This window comes from Nyctibius grandis, chromosome 2 (genome assembly GCF_013368605.1).
Source record: "Nyctibius grandis isolate bNycGra1 chromosome 2, bNycGra1.pri, whole genome shotgun sequence".
Taxonomy (NCBI): domain Eukaryota; kingdom Metazoa; phylum Chordata; class Aves; order Nyctibiiformes; family Nyctibiidae; genus Nyctibius; species Nyctibius grandis.
The window spans coordinates 447,379-472,421 of NC_090659.1; the positions used below are offsets into that span (position 1 = coordinate 447,379).

Genomic DNA, 25,043 nt, shown 5'->3' on the forward strand with positions numbered 1-25,043 from the left:
TTATAAAACAATGTCCTCGCTGTAGCAGTCCACGAATGCTCCTTGGTGAGTTGTGACCATGAAGTCGTCCATGGCATTGCCAGGATTTTGGTCTTTCCCATCAGTGTAGCTTAGTTTTCTGGATACCCTATAGAAAAGAATTGTTTAGATGATAAAGTAAATGACACAAAAATACTACGCTTGCTGAAACGCTGGTGAACAGAAACAAAACTCCAAAGCAAGATATCTGAGCATCTTGACTGTGAACAGCAGACTCCTTGTCTGCATTCCTATGTGCTTTCAGCTGGAGAGGAATCTTTTCATCCTGAGACATTAAAATGCCACAGTAATGCTACTACATTAACTTAAATTATATAAATATCTATTAAACTTCGAGACATAAACTTTGAATGTATGCAAAATAGCTAAAAATGAAAGTTACAAGTGAGAATACAACTATTTCCTTGCCTGTTACTTAAGGAATGGCATTTTTTTTTAACATCTATTTTAAACTATTTTGCTTTACATCTGACAATTAAGTATAGCAGTATAGCTGTAGGACAGAATTCACACAGAGCTGAGAAGTTTATTAATAAGAACATTTCCTTTTCTGAAATATCTCTTTCATAATCATCTTCTAGATACAGGCAATCCTGACCTACGAGGAACGGCAGAGGGAGCTGGGGGTGTTTAGCCTGGAGAAGAGGAGGCTCAGAGGTGACCTTAGTGCAGTCTACAACTACCTGAAGGGAGGTTGTAGTGAAGTGGGAGTTGGCCTCTTCTCCTGGGCAACTAGCGACAGGACAAGAGGACACAGCCTCAAGCTTCGCCAGGGGAGGTTCAGGTTGGACATTAGGAAGAATTTCTTTTCAGAAAGGGTCATTAGCCATTGGCAGGGGCTGCCCAGGGAGGTGGTGGAGTCACCATCTCTGGATGTGTTTAAGCAAAGACTGGACATGGCACTTAGTGCCATGGTCTAGTTGACAGGGTGGTGTGAGGGCAACGGTTGGACTCGATGATCCCTGAGGTCTCTTCCAACCTGGTTGATTCTGTGAAGTTCCAGAAAGGAAGACAACATTCCTTTTGTTTCCACAAACATTCATGACAACATACAGCATTTTGCCACGTGGCATGGGCACTTCTGAGGGCTCTGAAGCCATCAAAGAGCAGCTTCACTCCTGGGAACCACAGAAGGTTAAGAATATCATGCCACAGGGCTAAGCCAGCTTGCGGTGTGCCAGCCCATTCTGGCTACAAATCAGCAAACATGCATTTGTGTAATTAAGGAACAAAGAAATAGATTTTATTCCAGATGGCTTGGCAAGAAAGCAGTCTGTGACATCCTGAGCTCTTACTCCTTCTCAAACTTCTCTCCTTACGTGCATTAAGGAAACCCTTTTCCTTCAGAACAATTCCTAATCTCATAGGGAGGGCTGTTTTGTACAGAGTCAGGAGAAAGCAGTGAGGAAGGAGAGGGAATCCAAGAACCAAGCAGAAATTTACTCAGCTAAGTGGGCGTACTCACTGGCACAGAAACATCCTTGTACACTCACCAGATTGCCTCCGATCTTCCGTTATATCAAAAATAATCCAAATACAATCTTTATCAATATTATTACACATTTGTAATACAAGCTTCTATGTTTTAATTCCATCTTTGCTTAAACTGCAACTTTTCTTTAAATCATGCAGCCTCTTTTCCAGTTAAGTTCTCCATACAAGCAGTTTAAAAATGCATTCAGGCTTCCTTTGAAGCTTTAATTCGAACATTGTCAGAAAATTTTGATATCTGTGTACGATCATCTCACTCACAGCGAAAATATTTCTTGACTGAGTTTGGGAAGTCAGCATGTCTTGTGGTACCAAATTAGAATTTTTGGCAAAAAAAGCATGTAAAAATGTTTTGGAAAAGAAAATGAGAAACTGTTTAGAGAACTTTTAATGCTTTTTAATCCTGCTGCCTGTTAAATTAGTTTGTAATTAAAAATCCAAGAGATCTGAAACTTGAGAATCCTTTAAAAGTCACATATTTTCTAAGAAAAGCAGATGTCGTAGGCCAGGATCCAGGGAGCCGGAAGGAGTGTTCTCCTTCCAGACATCTAAACACATGGCCAATAGTGATAACAGCAGGAGGAGAGGATCTCAGGTATCTTCCAACCAGAGCCACTGCTTGTTTACCAGAGCCAAAACGCAGGTAACTATGCCCAGCTGCACAGAAGGTAACTTTTGGAAGCCCTTTTAAACAGCAATATCCTGCAATCTGCACAGCCTAAGGATCCGAGAGAACTTGTTAGCTCAAACACACAGCCAGAATCAACACAATTCTATAGTTATATCTGAAATAATAAATAATGAACACAAAAGAACTAGAGTAGCTATTCAGTTAGGTCATTACTAAGTGGTGCTCATTGGCCATCCATCCTGGAGCCTGGCTAGTTTTGTCCACAGACACTTGCCTCCTGGTATCCAAGCCTGCAGGTTTGACTAGCTTGGGCTCTCCCAAGCACGCACATTTTCATTCTAGAAGTATGCACGTAGGCAACAACCTCCATGCCTTTAATATAGACACAGAGCAGCAAGAATTTCTTTTGAAATGTGTTTTCTCCAAAGGCACTTACCTTTGGTGACACTTCTGCCCATTCCCAGGCCAGCTGTAATTTTTCATTGCCCTTGGCCAGCCAGAGTGGGCATCTGCAACCACAGACCCTAGTGATGAACAACAGTAGTATGGGAAGGGTAAGAACAATGTAGCATGGACACCACAGTATGATGTTAAAATATTAGCCTAGTAATACATCGGTAACACTTCATTGGCATACTTCAGTAATTAAATTTCCCTATGAAAATATTCTAATGCCAAAGGTTCTGGCAAAACTTAATTTCCAATACATTTTATACACTGCATATATTTAAGGAGAAGCTTAGGTTTCTTCAAAATGCTTATAATTTATCACCATTAGAAAAAAGTTGATACCAGAAAAAATGTAATACATAAAGTATGAGTCAAAATTTGAGGAGGGCAAAATAAGACAGATGGGATAAGTCCACATCAAATAATCAAATTCTTTACAATTTAGCAGTAATGAGAAGGCAACAAGGCAAGAACCGTGCAAACAAGTGCATTTCTTCTGCCATTTTCTTCTTGTACACCAATTGACAATATTTCAAGTCACCTCCTTCAGTGTTTTCCTTTACATGTTAGGTAGTTGTTATCTTGATGACAAGGTTTATAAAAATGAAATACGGAAAATAAACATTGGTGATTTTACTTCGCAGAAAAAAACCTTGAGGTTATGTTATAAACGTGCTTTCACCAAAATCAGATTTTTAAAAGGAAATTAAAAGATTAGCATCTAAAATCTTAAAGTAATGTAGTTTTTGGTTTGTTTGTTTTTTTTTTTTCTTTTTTTTTTTAGTAATAAAATTCTACCTGAATTGGCAAATTTTGTCCAGATTAATAATCTGATTCACCTAAGCAAGTAACAGTAGTCATGCAACAACTCAACTGCAAGTTTTTGTGAAGCTGAAGAATCCAAACAAAAGCATTTGGTTATTCAAATGTAAGACTGAGAAACTACGCATTTCCTGCTGAACATTTAGATACAGAAAGGAAAAGCAACAGCAAACCTTAAATAAAATAAAAAAATTAAGAGAAAAAAACAGCGGATAATAAGCAACACTTTAGTAGGAAAAGTCCTGGTTGAGCCAAAGAAAAGCTTTTTAAATAGCTGTTAACTTGTGATTCAGGAAACCCTTTTCTGTGTAGATTCCTTACCTAAAGGAACACCTAAACACACCCAATTATTACTGAAGAATAAGAGCTGACACTGAGACAGGAGTCTGTTGAGATCTGTAGATCTGCCCTTTGAAGAAGTGCTTGTTTCTGCTAACGCAGTAATTCATAACGTCTCTGAAACTAACCTTGCAGGGAGGTACCAGGAAGAGCAAGAAAAGTTTTATCTGAAGCAGCACGAAATCCAGCATCCTGAAATAAAGCACCAACAGATTATGTGGATGAAAAAAAAAAACTCACGTATTTCACAGCTTGCCTCACGAGTGACTGGGAACCTGGAAATAAGGGCCTGATTTAATGCTTAAATCAACAAGTCTAATGATCCATTGGAAAACTGAATTTGTTTGCCTCACCTTTTCCGTCTATAAAATGAACACAATGTCACCTTTTCAGAAGGACAGCACCTCAATTAACAGGGTCACTGTTTGAGGTTATTTTAACTAGTGACACAGTCTATTAAAATGTAACAAAATCTTTTAGTGAGCATTTTATAACCATTTTCAAGGTTATTAAATAGAGTGAGCTTCCTCACGTGATCCAGACCTGACACTACTTATATTTTAGCAAATAAAAATCCCCAAAAGCACAAACCTGTAAAACAATCCTACTGATCAAATAGCACCAGAAGTACTCTGTCACTAGTTTAAACAGCTTCCAGCTCTAATCCATTTTTAAGCCCTTCTCCAAATATCAGAGTGCACATTTTTTGTTTCACAAGGTCCTTAAGTACCTGATTCTGACAGCTGTGACTGTTAAAAAAGCTGTGGTTATTGCCACTGTATGTGCTCAGAAAATCCGTGCCAACTGTCTGAAGATTAACGTTTTTTCTGTGAGAAATCTGGTGACTTTTTGTTGAAGGAAAATAACGTTCTGGTATATTTTTCAGTCGCTTTACTGGGGAACAAAGAAGATCATTTTGAAAATTTCCTAGTCTTTTAACTCTGGGAATTGCAGATAACGTTCGAACAGGCGAGTTAACAAGAGCGTTTACAGTTTCAGACATCTGTAATCCTTCATATCTCCTTAAATTTGAAGCTCTCTGAAACCCAGGAAGTTTTGGAACAGCCTCACTACACGCTTGCTCATAGATCCTGTCAAATTCTCTATCACACTGTGTATTGGACCTCACAGAATCACTTGAATTCCTCTTCACTGCTCTTCCTTTCTCTTCAAGGTTCTGGGAATTTGAAAGATGCCTTGTTAACGTCAAAGGCTTTTGGATTTCTTTGGAACACAGTTTGTAGTAGAGTTTTTCAAATGCATCTTCATATTTGTGGGGCATCTTCGAGGGACTCTGCTTCATAGACAACGAGGAAAAGGAGCGTTTGCGCTGGAAAGAAATTAATCTTTCAGAAAATATTTTTTCACGATTTATGAGCAGAGTATTTGATGCTTTTGCAAGAGGAGAGTTTGTGACAGGTATAAAAGTGTTGTTATTGCCATAGGAACTGCAAGCAGATGAACACCACTCTGACGCATCACCACAAGGAAAGTCAGGTTTTTGAGGTTTAGTCTCTTTTACCGGGTGAAGCGCTCTTGGCCTGGCAGCTGATGTTACAAAACGATATTCCGAGGAGCAGTTGTAAGCCAATTTTTCACTTTCTTTGCATTTTGGATTCTTCAGTGAGACAAGAGTCTGTGACTCTTCAACTAGAAGTCTCTCTCCCACTTTAGCCATAGCATTAGGAAAAGCAGTCTGCTTGGCAACTTTTTGGCCTTTTCCAGATACCAAACGTCGTTCTAAACTTGAGTCAGAACAGTCCATTTTGGTTTCATTTGTGTCAGTGTAAGAATAAGGTACCAGACCAGAGAAATTATTAATGGAACACTTGTCATCACAGAGTTCTCTGTTCTCACTTCCAAAGGTTTGATTCTGGATGTCTTCACTGCTCCTGCTGCATATGCTGGGTAGCGCTTGCTTCAGTTTAAGAGGTCTGAATCCTCTTACTTTGTTTACAGTGACATTGAGCTTTGGTCTTCTAGAACACCATCTCTTGTGCCTGAAGTGTCCAAACACGTATTTTAACTCTTTTCTCCGAGACTGCTTTGTCATGAGCCTTGTAAGTATCTCGACCATCGCTGGATACAAGTCTGCAAGAGTTATGTTGCTCCAGGAGCACTCCTCATCTGCAGACCGGTATTCCTCCAAGATACTGTCGTAGCAAGTTTTATTCAGGTCTGGAGAAGGCTGATGCCTGGGTATGGCTATTGCATTTGGTGAAATGGCAACATCAGAAAATTGTGACTGTAGAGGTCTGGATGAAGAACATTCGTTTGACAATTCTTTCTCTCTGCAAACAGCGGCTTTGTTGCCTATTCAAAGAAACAAATGAATCACAAAACCAAACCAGAAGAAGAAAAAAAAATCCCCAAAGCTATTGTAATGTATTACATGACTTAGAAATAATTGCTTGCAGTACAGATAGCCTTACTGTAATAGCATATTTCATTAAGCTTTTCTGCCAGGCTAAAGGGATGATTAACATACAATCCATCAGGAAAAAATTAAAAGGTTTTTCCTAACGATATTGAATTAGCAGACTATAAAGACAGAAATGAAATGTGTTGGAAAAAAAAAAACCCTATTTTAAAATAGCTTAATATATAGATTTAAAATATTTTCATTGTAGAGGCAGACTGCTTTGCTCCCTGTGATTTCTGACCAGGAGGAACAGCCTTATCCTACAGGTTTTGTCACTCTATATTTCCATATTACTTCAAAGCTTTGTGCTTGGCTAGCACCAGTGCAGCTTTGCTTGCCACAAAGCGCAATGAAGAGAATGCTTTTTGTAGTTAGAATTTTCGTGTAAATATTTCAAGCCTCTCTTAGGTTTGCATCAAGTCTGGAGAGCTGCTGAAGAAAGTTAACTAGCAAAGTATCACTTTGAGTACCAGTTACCAGCAGACCCAAAGCTATTCATTACCTTGAATTTAAAATAAACAGAACCAAAAAATTATGCTTTCATTTAATTGAGACTAATGCTGCTGAACTTTGTAACTATGCATTTTTTTTCCTGGGGCTATTTAAGAAAAGCTGTTTTTATGAGTACAAGTTATTTAGCTTCTATTTTTCAAATAGATTTTGCCATAAGCAAAATCCTGTCTAACTCCTCTTCAAGAAGACAGCCTGGTGAACTTTTCTGTTAGGTAAAGAGTGCCTCTGTGTCTTCAATAAATTAAATATTTCTTTCTAATAAATTTAATAAAAACACATTTTGTAACTGACATATTTGACCAACACCCAAAAGATTCACTTGTACCAATCAGTTCTTGCACTGCTGAAGCGAAATGAAGACCTTCCGACGGACCTTGAGGTGCTACCTGAAAAACAAAGGAAAAAAAAGACACATAATCTAATATCCTGATTTTTTTGCATTTCAAAGTTAGTATCAAAGCCTTATTTGTGACTCCTCCTACTCTCTCTCCTTACTATACTAGGTTCTGTATAGTTATGGTCTTAAGGGGCTTAGTAAATTTCAGATGAGGAAAATGTCTAGTCTAAGACTTCAGCAAGAATTTAAGAGTTACCAGTTAAACCTTGGGAAACTATTTATCATCTTTGCAAATTCTACATTATGTATCATAGTTGAATCCCTTTCCCAAATATGACAATTTGTACATGGATCTATATACATGTCTGGCCACTCCAGGAAGAAACAGAAGCTGTACCACGTAACAGAACCCTTTACCCCAATCCTCCTCAGGCCCAAAACAAAAATAAAGCTAAAACTCCTTTTTTCGCTACAAACCTAAAATTTAGGCTTTTCAGAAAACTTACTGAAGATCAACTCACATGTCAGGGTTCAAAGTATTTAAAAAAAAAAAAAAAAAAGAAATATTTGGATATAGTCTACTCTTTTTCTTACAGATCGTTGCTGTCAGAGACCTGAGACACTGATATTTACACAGAGAGCAAGCAGGAGGAGAACAACGATGGAACAGCAGAGAACTTTGACTAGAATTCATTGTGCTGCACAGTTAGAGAGCTCTTATTTTATTCTAATTAACTTAGAACAGGAGAAATATGTTACCATAATCCACTTGGGAATTTTTCTTGCATAATCTTGTACTATCACATCCACTTGGACTTTTGCTTTCTCTTGAGTTTTCCCATCATCTACATATGGATTCTTAGAGGAAATAAAAAAAAAAGGGATTACTTAAAACACATAGAAGTTATTGACACTGACAAACCCAAACATATTACTTAGATTTGTTTCAAACTAGTATTATTCAGATGAGGATGTCCAACCAGCATAAACTTATTTTTGATGTATATATTTTATGTAAAAAAAAAAATCCCAAGCAGGAACTGTATGTGAGTGAGGACATATAAAAAGAGATAACTAGCTAGTTTATTGATGCAGGGAAAAGCACTGCTGCCTCAGAAGACCCACTGATAAAAAAAAAACAAGCTCAATTTACTTTTTTTTTTTTTTAAATCCTGTTACCTGTTTATGCAGACTCTCAGGTGAAGGATCATATTTTCACACGTGTTTTCACTTTGTGCTGCATCAGTTTTCAATCATTATTCTTTCCCCATACCTATAACAGCCTTTCTCAGGGTTGCCTGTTCTATGCAGTACATCCTATGGCTTTCTCTGGTACACTAATAATCCCAAGACACAATATTACTTCATATTGGTCTTCACGACATTATTTATTGAACCTCTCATTTGCTATTACTAAAAATGTGCATTAAGACGCAGACTATATAGAGTCTTCTGCTGACAGTGCACCAACTCACCAGGCACATGTAAGCTATTCAAACAGTTCAATCGTTTCTGCTGAACACAAAATTATTTTATCACATTAGACACCAGAAATTTTTACCTGGAAGTGAAGGTCTTCAAATTTTCTTCTCATTGAAACCATATCAGCATGACTTTCTGCATCTACAATTTGAAGATAAATAATAAAATCTAGTTGAACTCAAAACCAAAACAGAAATGTTTTTAAACATACATTGTATAACTTATTGACTAAACTGGTTTCATTTTAGAAAATTGTTTTCTACACTAAAACTTTTTATCCGTGTTACATTTCCATTTCAAGTCCAACTGAAAAGCATGGTTTATAGGTTCATAAATGACTTGAGGGGAACAAAGAAGGATGAAGATAACTTGTTTGTAACTAGTTCTTCAAGATTATTTTACTGTTTCAGAGAGTAAAATATTTTCAAAGCACAAGAAATACCAGATGAGAATATGAAAAAGCAAGTCCAAACCTTCCAGCTCAGTTGTTAGGCATTCTATGGGTCTTTTTGTGAACAAAACACAACAAAGCATTTTTTTTTGCCAGATGTACCCAGATCTTCCAATTCATCATTAGCTAAAGCCTCAGCCTTTCACAATCATAAAACATGTGGCTGCATTGTAAGCCCTGATTTCTGAATTTCCCTGGCTGTTATAGCTTTGTCCCATGATCGAGTTCACTACAGGGAGGGAAAGAAGAGAGAATAACCCTAAAAAGGAAAATAATGAGTGAAAAAAATCTTGGTTATGATACCTACCACATCACTGCCTCTTCATACTATTCTTAAATTACTAAAACCAGAATGAAAATATTTCCAGCTAATCCCATCTTCCTTTTTTTGTTCCCTGTCAGTGCAAAAATCACCTAAAGCTCTGTGGACAGCTGCTGCCATAGAGCCAGGATAAACATTCATACGAAAAACACCATCTTTGTGGGAGGCAACACAACTTCACACCTTCTGGTGAAAACGTTGAGCGATCAGAGGGTTGGCTTTGGCAGTCTACCTGACCCCAGTAGCATTATTTTATTAGAACTGAAACTCATACCTGTCAGATTATCAAAGTTTCTTCCCACCTGACTAATGGAAGACAAAGTTGGGGTCACTTTATCCATGGGAAATAAGTTACTAATCATCAACAGTGGAGGAAGCAGCAAGAATGTTAAGGTTTTAATCTGGAAAAGTTTCAGCCTCCAGCTTCTGTTGTAACAACTTCTACTCTTTCTGCCATGCAGTCGTCTTCCTCCAGTAGAATGGGGCACAAAGCTGGCAGACTGACCCCTAAATGTCACCCAGATGACCAGACTAGACTGCTACAAAAACGGGAGGTTCTTGAGGTGAAGGTAACAACTCCAGGGTCCAGGAATGGTCGACTCCATCACGTCAATTACAAATTATTAGAAAATAGCTTGTACCATAGAATGAATTGATCTTTATACAAGTTGACCACTCTTCTAGGTATAAAGCCTCATAAAAGTGTAATTTTAGTATGTCTTCAATATATTGTCAATCACGTTTCAAATCACTGGAACATTAATTATTAGCAGAGGACCATGGCACAGCACAGAAAAAAGTTGAGTATCTTCTCCAGGGAACCTTAACACGTTTTGAAGGGCCAAAGGGGAAATTTGGGAACACCTTTGTTCCTGAAGTGCAGAAGAGAGGAAAAATGAAAACTCCCACCTTTCTCTGGAAAATTTGACCTATAATACAGGAAATTATTTCACTGGATGTGCACTCAATACACTACCATTACCTAAAAGATATATCTTATTTAAGAGATGAATATGTAGTAAGGGAGTTACTGTAAATTTAAAGTTTTGACTTTGATGTGATCTTCTAAACTTAAACACACTTAGATAAATGTACAATTCAGATTGAACGTTCCCTTTTCTCTCCAAATAAATTCATTTTTCTGTGATACTGTGCTAACAGAGATAAAAAATTGTTCAGGTATCACTGTACTTGGCCATGCTACTTCCTGGGAAACCAAAGGAGGTAGATTTAATAATCTTCCCTATTAAGGGCAGACCAGTGCTTGCATGTACAGGTGAGAGCTGGTTTACTCCATTTGTACCTGCTGTTGATAGGCTTTCCATCCTTTGAGGACAAAAATACTGTATAATGCCTGGAAGACAGACTGCCTTCACTGAGAAGTGTGAAGCGTTCTGTATGAACACTAAAGATGGAAAAAACCTGCCAAAACTAAAGTTTTAGCTAAAGCAGCTGAAGATATACTTTTTTCTTAATAGTTAGGATGGCCTATTGCTAACCTTTGTTATATTAAAAAACAAAAAATAAACAAAAAGCAAAAAAAGAAAAACCAAAACACCTAGGTGAATTCCATTTTTAAGTGAGGAATCCAATCCCACGTATCTAAGAAGATAATTTCTAGGTCTTACTGTATTTGGAGATAGCTGGGACTCACCGAGGCTGCTATAAATCCTCTCCAGTCTCTTCCTAGATCATTCACAAGAGAAGGAGGAGGAGCAGATAACCATATTATTGTACGCTGCCATGGAGATACCAGAGTCTGAACTGCATCACTCATCATCCCGTGAGTGCACAAGACAAAGGACACTCACAGAAGCTAAGCTACAGACGCCTCTGAAATTTGTTGCCTATATTTCATTGTGCAGGTTGGAAAAAAACAAAGTCACATTTTCTAAATCACAGAAATTATTTTATCATTCAAATAGATCTTTGAAATTATCCTCTCAAATGACAGGAGGACAAAATTCAGATTGTTGTTTTCTATTTTCCCTCGACACAGAAGTAATCATCTGCCTCAGAGACAGTTACGTGTACGAAGCACCTCATTTATACCAGAGTATTTAAACACCAGCTAACGATATTTTGCTGCAACTGCTCTTTTAATCATTAAATGCTGGTTACCACCTAGCCATAGCTTAATTTATGCAAAATGGTAAGTTTTGATATGCCCAAGAATCAAAAGATCTTGAGTAATACAAATTCCAAATATTTAAAAAACAGTTATTCAAAGATTGTTACCACTAATGAATACACTGAAATAATTATTTGGGAATACAAGGTCAAAATCACCCCAAACTTTGCAGACAGGCCGCAAGACTGATGCTGAAGCTGTTGCAAACACGACTGAAGACGTACTGTTGCAGCTGAACGTAATATCCATGTTTACCAGACCACTAGAAATTAATGTATATATTGTAATTCTTAATAAAATTTCTATTCACACCCCAAAGTTTTAATTGCACTGTTCCTTTGTTTATTAACAAAAGGCTATTGAACATATTCCGATGGACTTTCCAATGGATTAGGGATACAGAACTGAGATTTTAAAGAGGAATGTGGATATCTATTTCATAACACCACCAGTACCTCAGCCTCGTGTTGTTCCTATTCTCTACTTTCTGAAAGCCTATCGAACATGTATTAAAATTATTTTTACTATGTTAGAAAATTACAAAAAGTTACTTGCAATCTTTTTGAAAAAGTTAAAAAAAGGTAGCTAAGAAGTAAATTTCAAAACCCACCTATGTCAGATGTATCCACATGGGAGTTCTCAGGAGATTCCTTAAAAGCACATGAAAGGAATTTTAAGACCTGGTAGCACAAGCTGTACTAACTAGTCTGTAGAATTTTTTGCTCTCACTACTTGCTCAATTTTTTTGTGGGGGGTGGTGGTGAAACAAACCCAGTCATATTCTATGAACTATGTCCAATTGACACCATCTTTATTAATAAATCTGTACACAAATTTATCTCGATTCACATTTCCTTACTCAATGGGGAAAACTCTTTTCTTTCCAGCCCTTCTATATTCAACCAATAATGCCAGGAGAAGCTATTACAGAACAAGGGCAAAAAACAGTTGATGGATGAATTCTAATCATCAAATCTTTATCAGTATGTGTGGGGGATTTTCTCTGTGTTCCACTGTATAAGGAAAGTTTAACTGCCCACTTTAAATAATTCTTAATTGCCTACTTCAAACAATCTATATATAATATTTCAAATAGGTTATATATGAATATCCATATATCCATATATCTATGGATATTCCTTATCCATAGATAAGGAGCCTTTTCTCAATGTTTACAATCCACACCTGACATGAAGTTCTTCACGATTTCTTTTAAAGAAGTCTAAATCTATTCTGTCCAGTTCAAATCATAAAATTAGTGTATTATGGGTAAAATGGCATCAATAAAATCAGACAATTCTAACTACTGTCTATGTAGAACAAATAATTAGGAGTGATCAGTGAGATGGCCCAGATCACTCTTTAAATACTGAATATTTTCTCTTTGAAAGGATAAGGAGTCAAAAGAAGTTAGCAATTAGTAGGTCTTTAACTCTACAGCTATGGTACAGGATCACCTGCCCATGATTAGTTTCATAGCTTTTGACTCCATAAATAGTTTGTCCCAAAGAGGCTTTATAGAAGTAGATGGCCATGTGGTGCCCGTACCTGACGTACTGTTGGATGTCCACCTTCCCAATCGCTAGTCCATTGCTCTGACATTTCTTAGCATGCACGGGAGGAAAAAAAAAAGTTCTATTTCAATTTGATAGGTCACAGGTCAATGTTGTACCTGAACTCATTAATCCTTCATTTATATTTACTCTCATTTATTTTGAAAAGTATTTCACACAAACATTTAACAAACGGAGAACGTACATAGGGCTGAGACAAAGAACAGACAAGTGACAGAACGACATTCCAGTCAAACACAGCAGACTAATTCTGATCACATGTACATCTACCGTATGACGTGTTCTTCTTAACTCATAAAGCACCACAGAAAGTAAAATCTGCCCCTTTATCAGGTGGTATCACTTGAAGAGAAGGAAGGGAACTGCAAACTTTGTGTGCGTGTTTCTTGGCATATGTTGGAAAGGAGAAGAAAAAGACTAATCCTGAAGCCTGAGGGTAAAGCCCCAAACCCCTACTGCATCTTTTTAATTATTTGTGGCAAAGGGTCCTTCTAACTCTCCTCTCCCTGTCTTTCTGCACAGACAGATGCAGTAACAATCTTGGTGGGTTGGTATTTTTCCCCTCCCTTTACTTCATAAGCAGCAGAAGAAATATAAAGTGGAAGAGCTGTCTAATTTAGCAGAGATCTTCCCTTTTTCCATTCCAATCTATATTTTGTTCTTCACCAGCTATCACAACTCAAATGGATTTAAATAAAACCCAAAACATATTAGACCCACAGAGAAGTAGCTATCTTCAAATCATTTTGGTTGGAAAAGACCTTCAAGATCATCGAGTCCAACCATTAACCCAGCACTGCCAAGTCCACCACTAAACCACGTCCCTCAGCACCACATCTACACGGCTTTTAAATACCTCTAGGAATGGTGAGTCCACCACTGCCCTGGGCAGCCTGTTCCAATGCTTGATAACCCTTTTGGAGAAGAAATTTTTCCTAATCTGCAACCTAAACCTCCCCTGGTGCAACCTGAGGCCATTTCCTGTTGTCCTATCGCTTGTTACTTGGAAGAAGAGACTGACACCCACCTCGCTACACCCTCCTTTCAGGTAGTTTTAGAGAGCAATAAGGTCTCTCCTCAGCCTCCTTTTCTCCAGACTAAACACCCCCAGGTCCCTCAGCCGCTCCTCATAAGACGTGTGCTCCAGACCCTTCACCAGCTTCATTGCCCTTCTCTGAACACTCTCCAGCACCTCAGTGTCTTTCTTGTAGTGAGGGGCCCAAAGCTGAACACAGGATTCGAGGTGCGGCCTCACCAGTGCCCAGTACAGGGGGACAATCACTGCCCTTGCCCTGCTGGCCACACTATTCCTGATACAAGCCAGGATGCTGTTTGCCTTCTTGGCCACCTGGGCACACTGCTGGCTCATATTCAGCCAACCATCGACCAACACCCCCATGTACTTTCCCACCAGGCAGCTTTCCAGCCACTTTTCCCCAAGCCTGTAGTAGTGCATGGGGTTGTTGTGACCCAAGTGCAGAACCTGACACTTGACCTTGTTGAACCTCACACAGTTGGCATTAGCCCATTGATCCAGCCTGTCCAGATCCCCCTCCAGAGCCTTCCTACCCTCAAGCAGATCAACACTCCCACCCAACTTGGTGTCATCTGCGAACTTACCGAGGGTGCGCTCGATCCCCTCGTCCAGATCATTGATAAAGATACTAAAGAGAACTTCCCCACTACTGAGCCTGGGGGAACACCACTTGTGACCAGCCACCAAGTGGATTTAACTCCATTCACCACAACTCTTTGGGCCCAGCCATCCAGCCAGTTTTTTACCCAGCAAAGAGTACACCCGCCCAAGCCATGAGCGGCCAGCTTCTCCAGGAGAATGCTGTGGGAAACAGTGTCAAAGGCCTTACTAAAGTCTAGGTAGACAACATCCACAGCCTTTCCCTTATCCACTAAGGTGGTCACCTTGTCAGAGGAGATCAGGTTAGTCAAGCAGGACCTGCCTTTCATAAACCCACGCTGACTGGGCCTGATTACCTGGTTGTCCTGTACGTGCCACGTGATGGCACTCAAGATGATCGGCTCCATAACCCTCTCTGGCACTGAGGTCAGACTGACAGGCCTGTAGTTACCTGGATCTTCCTTCCATTCCTTCTTGTAGATGGGCATCACATTTACTAATTTCCAGTCAACTGGGACCCCCCCAGCTAGCCAGGACTGCTGATAAATGATGGGAAGTGGCTTGGTGAGCACTTTTGACAGCTCTCCCCGTACCCTTGGGTGGATCCCATCCAGCCCCACAGACTTGTGTGGGTCTAAGTGGTGTAGCAGGTCAATAACCATTTCCCTTTGGGTTATGGGGGCTTCATTCTGCTCCCCATCCCTGTCCTCCAGCTCAGGGGGCTGGGTACCCAGAGAACAACCGGTCTTACTACTAAAGACTGAGGCAAAGAAAGCATTAAGTACCTCAGCCTTTGTCACTGTGTTTCTCCACGCATCCAATAAAGGATGGAGATTCTCCCTGACCCTCCTGTTCTTGCTAATGTATTTATAGAAACATTTTTTTATTGCCTTTTACAGCCGTAGCCAGATCAAGTTCTAGTTGGGCTTTGGCCCTTCTAATTTTCTCCCTGCATAACCTCACAACAGCTTTGTAGTCCTCCTGAGTTGCCTGCTCCTTCTTCCAAAGGTCATAAACTCTTTTCTTTTTTTTTTTTTGGCCCCCCTGATCTCCAGCCAAACCTCTCTGTGGATCCAGGCTGGTCTTCTTCCCCACCGGCTCATCCTTCAGCACATGGTGACGGGCTGCTCCTGTGCCTTTAAGATTTCTTTCTTGAAGAGTGTCCAGCCTCCTGGACTTCTTTGCCCTTCAGGACTGCCTCCCAAGGGACTCTGCCAACCAGGCTTCTAAACAGGCCAAAGTCTGCCCTCTGGAAGTCCAAGGTGGCAGTTCTGCTGACCCCCCTCCTTACTTCTCCAAGAATTGAAAACTCTGTCATTTCATGGTCGCTATGCCCAAGACGGCCTCCAACCACCACATCACCCACAAGTCCTTCTCTGTTCGCAAACAGAAGTCCAGTGGGGCACCCTCCCTAGTTGGCTCACTCATCAGCTCTGTCAGGAAGTTATCTTCCACACACTCCAGGCACCTCCTAGACTGTTTCCTCTCCACTGTATTGTATTTCCAGCAGACATCTGGTAAGTTGAAGTCCCCCACGAGAACAAGGGCTAGTGATTGTGAGACTCCTCCCAGCCGCTTACAGAATATTTCGTTTGCCTCTTCATCCTGGTTGGGTGGTCTATAACAGACTCCCACCATGATATGTGCCTTGTTGGCCTTCCCCCTGATTCTTACCCATAAACACCCAACCCTATTATCACCATTATCAAGCTCTAGACAAACAAAACACTCCCCACTATACAGGACCACTCCCCACCTCTCCTACCTTGCCTATCCCTCTGAAGAGTTTATAACCATCCACTGCAGCACTCCAGTTGTGCGAGTCATCCCACCATGTTGCTGTGATGGCAACCACATAGTTTTCCTGCTGCACGATGGCTTCCAGCTCCTCCTGTTTGTTGCCCATGCTGTGTGCATTGGTGTAGACGCTCTTCATTTGGGCTATAGATCCCGCCACCTTTTTGGGGGAAGAAGCCCTAATTCCTACGTGACCATTCTCAGGCGCTTCCACGGCTTCTAACCCATCAATAACCATTGTGTCTTTGCTACCACACGGCTCTCCATCCCCTACCTCCACTGAGGTGGCAGACTGAAGGCCCTCACTAGCATACTGCCCCACAAACATTGGCGTGCCGCCCCCAGGCTTCAAATCTAGTTTAATAAGTTAAATTCCACATAACCTTATTTCACAATTAGCCTCCAAGCCAGATATTGTTATTAAAATTACTCATACTGAAAACTGTTATCACTAAAAAAAAGTTACATTTTAACCATTACCTTGTTAGATTTAAAAAAGATGTCCATAACAAGCTACAACCTCTCAAGTGTGTATACAGTGCATACATTTATGATGTGTATAGAAAAATTATTGCCTAAATCTATTGTTAACACTCCATAAATTAGAGAAATTTAATCTTTCCCGAAAGAGAAGATCTGTATCTCCAAACATACAACTCTGCTGGTACTAAAGTTGTAGTGGGACTTCTCGTGATTGGATGCATGTGGTAGACTTAAATACTAGAAATAATACATGGGTTTAGCAGATGGTTACCCTACTCAGGACTGCCATTAAACAAGTTTCTGTTTAATGCAGAATTTATCGTCCTTGCTTTTTTTTCTGCATTTCTGTTTCCATATAAATTGATGTCGAATATCTCAATTGATTTACTTTTCATTAAATGGTGAGAAACTTATATGTAACTCAGGCACATAGGTATTATTTACTCCTATAAGCACTTTATGTTATTTCATAGTGCCAATCATCCATCAAGATTTCCAGTTTTCTAAAGGCTTAAAGCATATGGAAAGGAACCTAAAGATGTCACCCATTCCTTCTTCCATTTTACAACAGGAACAACTATACCTAACTTACCTCTAGGAGAAGTCTAAAAAGCAACTTCATAATCTCTAAGAAACATATTTCAGGATTTCCTCATGTTTATAGTTGGAAAGCTTTTCTAACACTTAACCTAGAGGCTCTCTTTTGTCCCCCCCTCTAAGTCCTGTCACCAGTGGCTCTAGTAATTTTTTTTCTTTTTTCTGACTCACTCTAGCTGGTCAAACTCCTACCAAAGACAAGAAGTACTCCACCACAAGGTTTATCCCTGTTGAACAGTGCAGAAAACCTGTTTTGGGTGCTTTACATACCAGGCACCTGTGCATATCTTCTTTTGATAACAGAGTGATAGTCCTGGTTGGTTCAACCAGCCTTCAAGACCTTGACTCTTCCTCAACCTGACTCTTCCTCAACCTGACTCTTCCTCAACCTGACTCCTCCTCAACCTGACTCCTCCTCAACCTGACTCCTCCTCAACCTGACTCCTCCTCAACCTGACTCCTCCTCAACCTGACTCCTCCTCAACCTGACTCCTCCTCAACCTGACTCCTCCTCAACCTGACTCCTCCTCAACCTGACTCCTCCTCAACCTGACTCCTCCTCAACCTGACTCCTCCTGCATTTGATAATTCCTACCCAAGTCTATTACTGTGTAATTTCACGCAGAGAAGTTCAAAAAGTTGACTTTAAGTTTTAGCCTCGATTTGTCAGACCATCTCTCACGGCAGTCATCCGTCCTTGGTATCACCTGTGAGTTAATTTTCTGCTATTTACTTAAAGAAAGTATAAACTAGTAATTTGCTCAGGACAAGTCTGGAAAAAAATCCCTCATGTTTCCCTTCAGGTTGGGCACAGACCATTGATAACTGTTCTAAGCAGAGTTTTCCAACCAGTAGGAAACTGGGCTATAAACCCACTCTCTCATATACAGAATCACAGAATCAACCAGGTTGGAAGAGACCTCAGGGATCATCGAGTCCAACCGTTGCCCTGACACCACCATGGCAACTAGACCAGGGCACTAAGTGCCATGTCCAGTCTTTTCTTAAACCCCTCCAGAGATGGTGACTCCACCACCTCCCTGGGCAGCCCCTTCCAATGGCTAATGACCCTTGCTGAAAAGAAATTCTTCCTAATGTCCAACCTGAACCTCCCCTGGCCAAGCTTGAGGCTGTGTCCTCTTGTCCTATATATAAAGTTAATGAAGCATATTCTACAACTAGAAGGATCTGGCTTCAGCTTGTAGCCTTCTCAGGGAATTTATGTTCACTATTCTGTAAAAAAACCACAGTCATGCTTCCTTTAGAATATGTGAGCAATGCATTTTTTTAGAAGTTAAATAAAGCATTTTCCAAACATTTCTGGATTGGGAACGCAGGAAATCAGAATAACACAGTAATGCACCACTGAAATCCCTCACTGAGCAAGATCTACGAGACACCACGGAGGGTGTTTTGTTTCAAACAAGTTTCTTGAGGAAAGAAAGAATTTTAAGTGGCTAATATATGACAGAAATATTACTCTTCAAGGTTGAAATTTAACATACTTGGTCCTCCCATACTCAGAACTGCCATATATAAAAAAAAAACCACACTCAAAGGATTGTCATTTTACCCAGTAAAACTTCACGGGGGTACAGGACTTTCTATCCAAATAGCACAAATGGATTGTAGCAAAATTCAGAATTTGAGCTGGAAAAAATAACACAAGTTGTATTCCAAGGGAAGGGGTTCATTAATAAGTACCTGGGTCTTAGAACAATATTTTACATGTTCACACTTAATAGCACAGCACTTTGTATATCCTAATTGAAAACACACCCCAGGCTCACTTAAGAGTATAGAACAAGTATAGAACACTTAAGAGTATAGAACAAGAATAGGTAAAATTTGCACATCAGCTTTAATAACCCACAGGCAGAAGAGGGTTTTTTTAATTGTTTTTTTTTCTCTTTTTAAGGATAACACCAACCACAACCAGCCAGTTCAAACTCCATGTGCTTTTGTGTTTCAAATAAAGTCAGTGCAAGATATGATTTTCTTAAATTGAACAAAATCCATGAGATTCTACCTTTTATAGCATGTGTATACACATATAAATACGAATCTGTAAAAGTGGGTTTTCCTTATAACAAAAGCTGCTAACACTAGGGCTGTTTGTCCACCTTCAATATTTAGTTAAATATTTCTTCCATAGGATAACTTAAAACATAACCAAATAATTCAGATTTTGCTCAAGTTATATTAAAACTTGGAAAAAATATGTAAGATATCAATTTTTTCTGCTTTTCTACCCCATCTGTAATGCAGTACACTAAATTTTAAATTATTTAGATCAAGTCTTCGTAGCATTAAAGAAACTCCAAGTAAATTCCTTCATTAAGAACTTCTAAGGCTTTCAGACCTTCGGTCAAGACACAAAGATTCACAAAAAATTACCTCTAAAAGACTTCAAATACTGTAACTTTTAAACAACTAACTGATAGATGCTCTTTCTTTCTTTCTGAGTTTTACTGCAGATTGTAGCCAGTCATTTTTTGTACTATTCAGACCCATCATTTTTTTTTTTTTTATAAAAATTAGAGGTAAAGGTCTGGACCATCTGAATCTTTATGTCTCAGCTCCTTACTTCCCGGCTCAACATTTTAATTACGTAGGCTGATTCAAAGTCTATACCTGAACCCTGTATGGACAAAGTTTTTGGTAGGACTGTAGAGACACTAGGCTGTGTTTTGTCCTCAGATGTTCAGCATAAAAGTTTCTCAGATGAATGTCACAAAATAAGCAACACCAAAAAAAAATACTTCAAAAACCTTAAAAAAAAATAAAGACCAACACACCTTCGCTGTACTACACATCATAATTCCCCCCAGTCATTTATCCCAGGAAAAACATGTATTTTATTGGAATATACAGTTGCTTTTCAGAACAATAAAGATCTTCAGATGGCAGACACTTTCCCTAAGTAGTATCAGAATCACACTTTGGTGTGCAGCCTTGATTTGATGTTCATCATGATACCTGATCTCTAAGGAAATAACTATACACTACTTTCTCCTGCAGGCAGCCCAGTATACAGAATAATCTGCTAAATTTTTGATAGCTCATCATGTGACTTCATGAGATTCTTTTAACCCTTTTTTTAATAAGCCTACCCATCTAGTTATTTTCAAAAAGCCAGCAACTTCCACATCTCTCCATTTGTACACCCACGTAAGGGTTGCAATATTCACACTCAGTGACAGAACTGACAAATCCCACCAAAAGCTTACTGTTTAATTGATAAGGGGAGATATTTTAATCAACTTGTGATGATAGCAGCATCAATTATAACGCATTTACTCATCTTAAACGTTTTAAACTACATTTTGGAATCCGTATCAACATAAGTATTGTTGGTTTTTTGGGTGGTTCCCCCCACAAAAAGCAGTGAGTATCCTAAAGACTTTGGCTAAAAAACAGGACATCTATTAAGTCAAGACTCTTTGGATAAGATAATTTATAGCACTTATTTTTTTAAACAATTTACCTGCATTCCTTTGGCTTCCTCTATTACACTGCAATTAGAAAGAAGAAAAAAAAGTCAGAAGAATAGTAAAGTTCCTTTAACCGATGCCTTTCTTTACTTTGGTCTATCTCACAACCACACACTTTCTAAGTAACCATGCAGTTTCCTTCAGGTTTCCCACGGCCTGACCAGAAAAGCCACAAATACACGGTGAAACTTACCTGATCATTCACTTCTTGCCATACTGTTGCTGTTAAAATCACTACAAAAACATAAGCTATAGCTGCCTTGGCCCACATAAAAGGCTAAGACAGAGAATTCCTCTTACAGTCCTTCGTGGATTTAGTCTGTAAGGTTGTGCAGCAATGCTTAGTAGATGATGTACGAGGTGTTACCAGGAGTGGAAAAGGGAAATACAGCTCTTTCTGTCTCCATTAAATCCACTCTTGTTCCCAAAGTCTAGATTCCACTCCTCATCCCCTCACTCTGGGGTTCAGAACAGCTTCTGTGTTAACTACCAGGGCACAACACACAACTTGTCTTGTTAAACAAACACCAGGAATGTAGCAGCAAGGTGACTTTGGACAGTTATGTGGGAAACACTGAGATTTTGATGAAATTCACTGTTCAGTTCTTCTCATGGGGGATTTCAGGACATAGAAAAAGAAGTATTCCTATATATATTCTTTTATATATTTAAAAAAAAGAAATATTGCTACATTTTGACTGCACAGTAGGACTATATTATCAGATACCTCAAGTACTTCCTTCTTCCATTCTTTAAGCTTCCTGGCTGACACTTCTGCCCATTGTTTGGGTCCTAGAAATGACAAGAGATATCAAGATAAACATATGTTTTCTTGTAACATTATCTATACTGAGCATCATTCTAACAAACGTAAACATCTAGGAAGAACATATCACACAGTAACAAAACATCACATCTGAACAGCCTCCAATACAAGTGTTGAAACAACAACCTACAGGAAAACAAACCAAGATAATAGTGTAATTTCAAGTTAATTGAGAATCAGGAAAAAAATTATCACATGCTGAGTCTAACAACACTGAGCTAAAATCCACAGAGCATTACAGCCCCAGATGCTACGAAGAGGGGAAAAAAAGCAAATTATTTTACTTTTAAAATTTTATTTAATGTATGTAGACTACGTGGTATCTGAGGTTACTTAAAGCCATAATTAAGGCTCCACAGGACTGAGATCCATATTCATTCCACATTGAACAGACGTTACTAAACCAAAAGCATAACAAAGACTTTACAAATCCAACACACGATTACAGTGCTGTAAGCACTGACATTTGACACAAGAGAAATTTATCAGAGCACCCTTCAAAATACTAAGCAGAGATGAAACTAAACAATCCATTAACACGTATCAACTTCCTACTAATATTTCCATTCCTTTGTTTCCCCTCAGTCTTCTCCATTTTGATTCTCCTTCTTACAAGACATCCAAATATTAACCACTGTTATCCCAACTTTTCTAATAACTCTGTTGTCTAAAACAGAGCATGCAATAGACTAAAGTGGTGCATATAAACAAACTCTCCAGGTATTACATGCACGTATCAAAGTTTACACATGAAATGCCACACCTAAGCCGACAAAATTCAGGATCTGTTGCAATTCTGTAACTGCCAACAGCTTCATGCTTCACTAAGTCTAAATATACAGCACGTAAATATCACAGCTTTAAGAAGTTCTTACCATCAGGTGTGTCGTAGGTGAGAGTTTCCATGGAAATAAGTAAATCATCTTCAAAAGGATGATTATACTAAATAAAAAGGACCATTAAAGATCAGAATAAATGATTAAAACAATGTTTTTAAAATGCATTTTCATGCATTTAACATGCATTTATACAATTTTGTTCTGACCGAAACGTTAAGTTATCAGTATGTTGTTTTATTGGCTGAAGTTAGAAGGCAGCAATCTGGAAACATTAATTCCTAGAGGAAACATATTGCAAGCCATTCAATTTCAAGGCATAAGCCAGTCACTGACAAATTGGGGCTTCAGAGAATTCGCAAAAGCAGTTAACTTTATTACAGTTTCTTCTAAACTACCACTGTCGTGACTGGGAGCAGCCACTTAGCGCAGACCTACAGCTCACGACATATAAAAATATCCAATCTAATGCTAGATGAGCAAATGTTCCAGGACCAGACTAAGCCTTATGCCACCACCCAGCAGAAAACATCTCCCTTGACAGCGAAGCTGACACCCCTGAATAAATAAATTCATCTCTGGATGGAGGTGTGTGGCTCCCACAGAGTGGCTCTAAAGTGAGGAGGATTCGTGGAGGGAGTCTCCTGCTTCTTTCTGTAGTTTCATTGAAAATACCTCACCTAACGCTAGCTAATTTGCATTAAGGGCACTATAAACAACACGGACTTATAAATATAAGTGATTTATTTAATACTGGCAATCCTGGATGTAAGTTTTATGGCCATACGCAAGGAGCTGGCTCTTTACCAGCTTACTCATGCAAAGGCTCAGCACAAACTGAGGGCTTTTGGTAGCCAGGACAAAAGAGGAGCTGGTGACACCCTAAGTCATTAACTGATGAAGAGAATTCAGTGTCAGTCACTGCAAATTAGCGCACGGAAAGAAAACTGAACCTGTCAGCAGTGACACCCCCAGAGGCGGCCAGGAAGGAGCGGAGGTTGCCTGCAGCCTTCACAGGCGGCCAGGAGGACGCACAAGGGCTGCCCGGCCCGGCCGAACCACGGCACACGCCATCTCGGCCAGAGAAACCGTCAGCGGCGGCAGCCGGGGCCCCGCGGGGGTGACAGCGCTCCCCCGCCGCTCCCCCCTCAGGAGCCCCCGCCCACCGGCCCCTGCCCGACGGCGGCGGCGGCCCTCACCCGCTCCAAGATGCGGCTGATGGAGGCCACGAAGCGGGCGTTGCTCTGCCGCAGCCGCTGCTCCAGGTCCGCGTCCAGGTCCAAGGCCCGGGCCATGGCGCGGGGGGTGCGCGCACACCCCCGGCCCCCGCCTCGGCCCCGGCCGCCACCGCCGCCAGGCGCTTCCGCTACGCCCCGCGCCAATTCAAACTGCGCTCCGCCTACCCGCCCCCGCGCCGCTCCCCTCCTCTGATTGGGCCTGCGCACGTCAGTTCAGAGCCGCAGCCTATCCGAGTGAGCAGCGGCGAGCATTTCTCATTCTGATTGGCTGCTACCGCTGCCGAGCGCCCACCCCCTCCTCGCAGTCAACCCGCCCTCGAAGCCCTCCCATTGGGTACGGGGCTGGCGGCTGGTCGGGGGCGGGACGTGGTTCGAAGCCGCTGTTCTGCCTAGCAACAGTGGCTCACCGTGAGCTCCCATTGGCCGCGGCGTCGGATGGGGTGGTCTGGAGGGCGCGCTCCGGGCTGAACGTGGCGGCCCAGGGGCCCCGCCGGCTGCCGCCGTGAAGAGGCCGGTGAAGCCCTGCGTGCCTTGGCGTCGGCAAAAAGCCAATATTTTACAAATACTATAAGCCACTTCATGTAAAACAGACACTTAGAGGAATAAGGGCTGGGGTATTTGGTGCTAAATGGCTGCCATGAGTCGCTGAGGAGGAGGGCTGGGACTGGCACCACCAAAAGCATGACCTTCCCACTGGCACCAATATTTAGGATATCATCCCGTTCCTCCACAATATTCTTCGAGCAACCATTCCTTTTCTATAAATAAAGATTTTTTAAAAAAATGCTATCAGCACATCAAGTTCCCTGGAACCTTCTGTTACAAAAACATTTGCCAATGTGAAGACATGGATGCGTTTTTCATAATGGCTTCTTGTCCAAAGCCGATTTGTATTTATCTACTTACTGTTTTATTAGTTCATTGTAATAAATCTTATTTTTAAATGGTGGAACTAAAGAAAAATCTATAATTTCATCCATTTTTAAGCGTTCTTACTATTATGTGGTTGTGAAGTTCCCATAGCTGACAAGTTCTGCATTAAGGCCTCACCTTGTTTCTGGCAGGTCTTCCCCTTTTTTTCTGGTTCTGCACTAAGGCCTTACCCTTTTTCAAGGCACGATTTTTCGCCACC

General features: G+C 40.2%; 1 protein-coding gene across 1 annotated transcript; it reads right to left on the minus strand.

Moving 5' to 3' along the window:
- On the minus strand, positions 1-23,968 carry HJURP (Holliday junction recognition protein). The gene is made up of 14 exons (XM_068421114.1): positions 23,873-23,968; positions 22,713-22,779; positions 21,739-21,803; positions 21,005-21,032; positions 16,496-16,791; positions 15,234-15,362; positions 12,041-12,080; positions 8,606-8,667; positions 7,804-7,902; positions 7,033-7,093; positions 4,503-6,085; positions 3,901-3,964; positions 2,598-2,685; positions 1-127 (listed from the first exon to the last, which is right to left on the minus strand). Exons 1-14 carry the CDS (start codon positions 23,966-23,968, stop codon positions 1-3), a joined length of 2,805 nt encoding a protein of 934 aa, XP_068277215.1.
- Positions 23,969-25,043: the final 1,075 nt, after the last annotated feature.

Coding starts and splice junctions, on each gene's coding strand:
- HJURP (XM_068421114.1), bottom strand. CDS start 23,968: ATGGCCCGGGCCTTGGACCTGGACGCGGACCTGGAGCAGCGGCTGCGG. Junction 15,363..16,495: donor TCGTGCAGCAGGAAAACTAT/GTGGTTGCCATC, acceptor CTGGGTACCCAG/CCCCCTGAGCTGGAGGACAG. Junction 7,903..8,605: donor TTGAAGACCTTCACTTCCAG/GTAAAAATTTCT, acceptor ATTTCCTCTAAG/AATCCATATGTAGATGATGG.